Here is a 6,369-nt window from a genome sequence, read left to right as displayed (position 1 = left end):
ATTAAATGCCTGTTTGAAGTCCTACAGCCTTTGTTTGTATACAGTGAGAGGTTATAGGTCACAACCCACCACACTATCAATTCCTGTGCATCATAATGCGCAAAGGAATCTTGTGTTTGACTCAGCTGTTGAAAAAAGAAAGACAGCAAAAGTGTCCGCCCATTTTTAAAGACCCTCCCCTCCCTTAGCTTGTCAAGTATGCTCTGAGCCAGACTCCCTACAAGGACTCCTTCAGACAAACACCAGCAGCAGTGGTGGCATAAACATCAAGGAATAAAACACTGCGAACTACACGCATTCAGTTAGTCAGCATTTTCTCTTTTGCTCTGTGGATTTTTCCCAATAATTAACTGAAGTTGGACTTTTAGAAAGTTTTCTTTTTGTTTTCATACCATGGCACTTCGACAAAACTCAGAAAGGGAACCAAGCATCGAGTTGTTTATTAAGGTCAGTCTTCCTTCAATTTCCAAACTTACGTGATGGGTGAAAGTTCACAATAAATGTATTTGCATTTTTTAATTGTTTGGTTTTTTGGTTCATATTTAGATGTGTTGCTCATCTTATTCAGATTCAACACAGGAAATATATTTTTATAAGAACAGAGACAACCAGTGGATTTTTTTTAGACTGGGTCTGTGTTCAGGCAGATGTTGAGGTGTTTTAACCCCACTGAGGGTGACGGCAGTGGGGCTGTTATCAGTGAACTCTGACTGACTGCATGTTATCATTGCACACCCAGAAGAAGCCAGGAGCATGGAGAGAGACTGGCCTCACGCCTGAACTCGACACACCCACTTTAGTCCTGCAAAAACTCAAAGATCGTCATTAACCTCTTTTCTACATTTTTAATCATCAAAGATCTTTCCAGGTTAAATACGTTCAGTTGGGACATCAAGAATTATACAAAATATGAATTCCTGTTGGTTTTCCAGCCATTATGGAAAGCTTAGCTCACACTCTACACAAAAAGGAAAAGGACAGTTTAAGTGTGACATAGTGACATGGGGCTTTAAAGTGTAAGCAGGCTAAAACTGGACGGCAACTGGGAGAGTCTGATTTCCGTTACAGGACAATGCCTGCGTTTCCTTTCCACAGAGAAAAATAAATGGCTTTTAAAGATCCTGGACACTTCTTTCACTCCCAAAACTCCCTTTAATCAAGAAAAAGGAGGAAATTTTTTACTTTAAATGATAAAACAAATCATTCCTGCTGCACACAAACATAAAATGACATTTTTTGACAGTATTTGTTGTGTTTTCAGGCTGGGCATGATGGTGAAAACATAGGAAACTGCCCGTTCTGCCAGAGGCTCTTCATGGTTCTGTGGCTGAAAGGAGTCAAGTTTACAGTGACTACCGTTGATATGAGGAAGTAAGCAGATCTCCGCTAGTAAAGAAAACAGGACTTCCTGAGCATCTGGTCATGGGGAATTTCACACAGTTAAAAAGCAGAAAAGCATTTTAAGTAATCCAAACCCTTTCTCAGCAGCTTATTCAAATTCAATTCAAATTCAAAAAAACTTTAATCATCCCCGAGGGGCAATTGTTTGATGCACTTTGTTCAGTGGAGGTGAAAATGGAAAAAGGCCTTTTAAAACCCCAACATGTACAGAGTCCTCTCTGTCACCTTTAACAAACACCTTCGTTAATTAAAGTGTTACTGTGTGAGTCTGCCTATGAGTCAGGAAACTTTGAAAAGACGCTGATAAAGAAGTTATTCATAGGCAACATACATGAGTCCTTTAAACAGATGACCGCTCCCAGAGGCGTGTAAACCCATCAGCCTGTAAATATTAATACAGAGGGACATGTCTCTTAACAGTCTCAACAGCCTCCTCTGTGTCCACTCTCGGGGACAGCTCTGAATCACACTCCTGATCGTTTTCATGTCCTCTCCAGGAAGCCGGCTGAGCTCAAAGACTTGGCTCCTGGGACCAACCCTCCGTTTCTCCTCTACAACGGCACCCTTAAAACAGACTTCATCAAGATTGAGGAGTTTCTTGAACAAACACTGGCTCCTCCCAGGTAAGCTTGCATTTAATCATTACAGGAATACCAGTGGGAGTGGGAGTTTGGTTTCAGAGCAAAATGAAATTCCAGGCTTCACCCTTTTTTAGGTATCCTCATCTCAGTCCAGTAAACAAGGAGTCATTTGATGTGGGTGCAGATATTTTTGCAAAGTTCTCTGCTTTCATCAAAAACAGCCCAAACAACGCCTGTAAGTATTTTTTTTATTCAGATTTATAGCACGATTGCATCACATGCACCGCCAGAGTTAAGGATCTTTGCTTCTGACCTTCTACAGTGCAGGAGAAGAACCTTCTACGAGAATTTAAGCGTTTGGACGACTTCTTAAATACCCCCTTACCTGAGGAGATCGACCACAACTCAACAGAAAACATCACCGTCTCCAAGAGGAGGTTTCTGGATGGAGATCGCCTCACCTTGGCTGACTGCAACCTGCTGCCCAAGCTGCATGTGATCAGGGTGAGACTCTGACCTCATAAACTCAGATGTTATTACTCAGCAGGGTGGGAATGGAGAAGGCCTCTCTGAAGAGTTAGAGCTGGATGTTATACACTCTAAGAATGCTAGAGAAATATTATACATGTCAGAGAACTGATGGCCAAAAATAATCAGCAGCTAGGATGAGAATCAGCTCCTCCAAATCCGAAACCATGCTTGAGTCGGAAAAGGGTAGAATGCTTTCTCTGGGTCAGAGGTCATGCCTCAAGCGGAGGAGTTTAAGTATCTTGTTCACGAGTGTTCTTGTTCACGAGTGAAGGGAAAATGGACCGTGAGATCGACAGGCAGATTGGTGCTGCGTCTGCAGTGATGCCGGTTGATCTACGTTCTAACCCTCACCTATGGTCACGAGCTTTGGGTAGTGACCAAAAGAATGAGATTGCATTTTTCATTCTTTTCTGCAACAATATTTCTAAAGTAACACAAATAAATTAATTATTATAAGGTAATAACAATAACAACAATAATAACAATAGTAGTAGTAGTAGTAGTAGTAGTAATAATAATAATAATAATAACATTCAAACACCTGCATGTTCTTTAGATAGATTTAGTTTACTTTGTTTTGTTTTAGTCTTTTTGTTGTTATTGTTTTACCAAAATGCCATAAGGTTAAGAAATTAATGATATTTTTTATCATCTGTGTTTCTCATAAGCAGCCGCTCTAAAATAATTATTTACGGCCATTTCTGCACATTAGAGTCATAGCAGAGACTGATGTTAATTGATCTCTCAATCAGTAACAAAAGTCTTGTGTATTTAGAGAGAAAAACTCAACAATGTTTATGCACTAACACCAAATAAAATAATTTAAATAATTAGTTTCTTCCTGAATTTTTAAAGTAATTCTCAAAAAACTTTTTTTTTCTTTCCAGGTTGCTGCCAAGAAGTACTGTGATTTTGACATTCCTAATCACTTTACGGGTGTTTGGAGATACCTGGAGACCGCCTACGAGAGGGAGGAGTTCAAGCAGACGTGTCCAGCCGATGTAGAGATTGAGAAAGCTTACTTCAGCGTTGCCAAGCAGACAAAATAAACCTAATCCTTTTGTTGCATGTAGGGATGTCGCTCTGTGGAGGGCACCACTGCCATAAAAATAACCCAATGGCGATGAATCAGACACCCTAAAAACTCTGATGACATGTCATGCTAACATATATATACTGGTTTTTTATAGTTACACACAGATAGAAAAGGCCAAAGGTGCAATTGACTATTAATTATTAGGTAGTGGAGTTGTTGTTTATAGTGTAAATATAGTTACTTTTAATGTGTTCTCATTTTAAACTCAATTGTTTAGCTCAGAGACACAGTTAATGACCCTGTAAATTATGTATGACCATTAGGCTAGGTCAATAACACACTATTTAAAAAAATCACACTAGTGTGTTTTGAATGTTGTTATCATTTATGGTTGCGCAAAGTTGATATTTACAATTCAATATTGCAAAGAGATTAAACTAACATATGAAATAATAAATTTACATCACTTAGATGGCATTTGTGATATTTAAGTTTATTTTCAGTCACAAAACAAGACCAATTCGCAGCTTCAAAAATATATGTATAGGTGTATATTTATACCATTTGATGATGAGAAAAGAAAAACCAAGATGGACGAGGAAGATGTTTGCAGCAGGGACACACTGCTGTCCTCTAATTGGTCACACAGTATTTCCAGAAACACGCTGCAAAGACAAACATCCGAGGCAGAAATCAGACACAACTTGGGTTTTCCTTCAGTGTCCAGCATCTATGTCTATCATGAATACGTTTTGATCCACTCAGACGTCCTAAAATCCAAAAGTTTTATGGAAAACTCAAATCTGTGCTCACGGAGCAGTCTCTCAAGAAATCATGATCCTAATTAAGTTTTTCTACATTATAGTAACAGGAGTTTATCATTACATATTTCCTTCTTATTAATGTTCTTAAGTGTCAATTTTTTGCAACTGGTATTTTTTATTATTTACAATTACATCTGAAACATTCCTTCAACAGATATAAATATGTCACACTTTATTAGAAACAAATACAACGTAAATATATATATTATGACACCATAATAAGATAAATAATTGGTAGTGCCAACATTTAATGTAATATTTATATTATTAAAGTTTTATTTCTGTTAAAAAAAACTATAAATTCTTAATAATAAATCAAAACTAATGTTGCTGCTCATACGTCACAAGACAATAAAAAGGTTTTGGAATTTGAATAATGAAAACATTTAAAACTCATTTTAGGCACAGATTTGCTGACCTGTTTGTATGTAAAAAAAATCCTCTTAAATAAGTCATAATGATTTGAGGTGAAGTCTCATCTTCTTCTAAATGAAAGATTAGATGAATCTCACCTCTCTTGTTAGTTTTTGGCAGACTCTGCTCTGATCTGAGGAAAGTCTGAGAGCGAAGCTTGTCTGCTGCCGCCAGCTTTAGGACCACGTCCTTTAGGTCCTCCACCTGGAAAACAGTATGATAGCACAGATGTGACACATCTGGATTTAAAGAGAAGACATGTTCAGATGGTTTTGTTGTGTTTTTAAGTTCGTACATCAGAAGGCACTGCTACTGTTGTTCTTTTGCTTCTTTATTTAACCTGGACTTTTGTGCGAGTACATGTTTGACCTACTTTTGACTTGTAAAATGTTTTGTTCTTTTTTTAACTTTTGCATTTCTTGGTTTATTCATTGTTTTTTTTTTCCATGGTAACACTGAAAACGTTATTTTTAAAAACTAATCCTTAAACAAACATATGTGACGTGGCTTACCATTGTTGCAAACTTTTCCTGTGGTGGTGAGTCTTTTACGCCTGAAATTAATTGTATGACATTGTTATTGAACCTATTCTTAATATATTCTCTGACTAATTAGACTTTATGGCGTCAACGATGTATGTCGTTGTTACCTCTGTTCCAGGACACTCTCCCGTCGTTCTGCTGCATCAGTAGAGGATACAGATTATTCACCTCTCTGTGTTCCCCCTCAGCAGTGTTGGGTCCATCTTCCACTTCTGACACCAACTTATGAATGAAATCTGTTGCAATAAAGCAAATTCATTTTTACTTATCCTGATTTGAAGCAACTGTGCTACTGAAGAGACAATTTACTCTACCTGCTTGTGGCTCCATGTTGGCTTCAGGGTATAAAGGCAGAGCTTGTGTCCATGTTGCAGAACAAAAGACAGCTAAGAGGTAAAACAGAGCTACAGAAAGCATGATGTCGCTATGCCCAGACCTTCAGGTTAAGACTGTCCCTCAGCTGGACCGAGAACTTCACTTATATCTCCTCTAAGGCCATCCATCACAATCTGATCAATAATATTATCATCACACCCAGTGTCCTTCTTAATGGTTTTGGCACGATGGATCAGGCGTCACTGAACACAATTTAGGGGACCTTGTCAATTCATCCGAAGCCTATCAGCGCTTGTACAGAGCAGCCAAACAAATGTTTGCTGTGCAGCAGTTATCGGAGCAGCTTTGATGGTTTTCTGTTCAAACGTGTGATTGCTCATGTCTGAGACCAACACGCAGAGCGGCTGGAAGTGTGTCGCCACAGGTTTCTACATCATACCCTGTTGAATGACTGACGTTATGTTGGTGAGCATGCCTTCCGTTCACCGGCAATAGTTGGGATTGATCTTGTTTTTGCACTTAACAAAACAAAGAAAGTGGCTTGTTTACGTCCAAAAACATCCTTTAATTTATTGTGTTTGCATTCTAAACAGCTTCTTTTTTTTTTTGTATTTAGTATCAGCTCTGTCATTGTTTTTTTCTTCTTATTTCTAATATTCCACTAAAATATTTATTCCACTAAAATATTGGTTAATTTTACCGTT

General features: G+C 38.1%; 2 protein-coding genes across 3 annotated transcripts; one reads left to right on the top strand and one right to left on the bottom strand.

The window, feature by feature from the left end:
* Positions 1 to 221: 221 nt before the first annotated feature.
* Positions 222 to 4,021, top strand: clic2 (chloride intracellular channel 2). Its single transcript, XM_015947953.3, has 6 exons — positions 222 to 447; positions 1,262 to 1,371; positions 1,899 to 2,024; positions 2,117 to 2,217; positions 2,305 to 2,486; positions 3,401 to 4,021. Exons 1-6 carry the CDS (start codon positions 394 to 396, stop codon positions 3,560 to 3,562), a joined length of 735 nt encoding a protein of 244 aa, XP_015803439.1. The 5' UTR covers positions 222 to 393; the 3' UTR covers positions 3,563 to 4,021.
* A 2-nt stretch (positions 4,022 to 4,023) lies between these two features.
* urp1 (urotensin-related peptide 1) lies at positions 4,024 to 5,959 on the bottom strand. Of its 2 annotated transcripts, XM_054739184.2 has the most exons (5): positions 5,644 to 5,959; positions 5,437 to 5,565; positions 5,300 to 5,340; positions 4,886 to 4,991; positions 4,024 to 4,214 (listed from the first exon to the last, which is right to left on the bottom strand). In XM_054739184.2, exons 1-5 carry the CDS (start codon positions 5,744 to 5,746, stop codon positions 4,183 to 4,185), a joined length of 411 nt encoding a protein of 136 aa, XP_054595159.1. In that variant the 5' UTR covers positions 5,747 to 5,959; the 3' UTR covers positions 4,024 to 4,182. The 2 variants fall into 2 exon arrangements, with proteins under 2 accessions (XP_054595159.1, XP_054595158.1); XM_054739183.2 differs by lacking the exon at positions 4,024 to 4,214 and having other exon boundaries at positions 4,628 to 4,991.
* Between the last annotated feature and the right edge of the window lie 410 nt (positions 5,960 to 6,369).

The sequence above is a fragment of the Nothobranchius furzeri genome, chromosome 1 (assembly GCF_043380555.1).
Source record: "Nothobranchius furzeri strain GRZ-AD chromosome 1, NfurGRZ-RIMD1, whole genome shotgun sequence".
In the NCBI taxonomy this organism is placed as follows: Eukaryota; Metazoa; Chordata; class Actinopteri; order Cyprinodontiformes; family Nothobranchiidae; genus Nothobranchius; species Nothobranchius furzeri.
The sequence above is the reverse complement of the archived record's forward strand: the minus strand, read 5'-3'. Positions and strand labels throughout refer to the sequence as shown.

Excerpts from the sequence above, each read along its gene's own strand:
- clic2 (XM_015947953.3), top strand. The coding sequence starts at position 394 with ATGGCACTTCGACAAAACTCAGAAAGGGAACCAAGCATCGAGTTGTTT. Across the intron at positions 1,372-1,898 it reads ACTACCGTTGATATGAGGAA|GAAGCCGGCTGAGCTCAAAG; the intron begins GTAAGCAGATCT and ends TGTCCTCTCCAG. Across the intron at positions 2,218-2,304 it reads AAACAGCCCAAACAACGCCT|TGCAGGAGAAGAACCTTCTA; the intron begins GTAAGTATTTTT and ends GACCTTCTACAG.
- urp1 (XM_054739183.2), bottom strand. The coding sequence starts at position 5,746 with ATGCTTTCTGTAGCTCTGTTTTACCTCTTAGCTGTCTTTTGTTCTGCA. Across the intron at positions 5,566-5,643 it reads CAACATGGAGCCACAAGCAG|ATTTCATTCATAAGTTGGTG; the intron begins GTAGAGTAAATT and ends TTATTGCAACAG. Across the intron at positions 4,992-5,299 it reads AGGAAAAGTTTGCAACAATG|GTGGAGGACCTAAAGGACGT; the intron begins GTAAGCCACGTC and ends ACTGTTTTCCAG.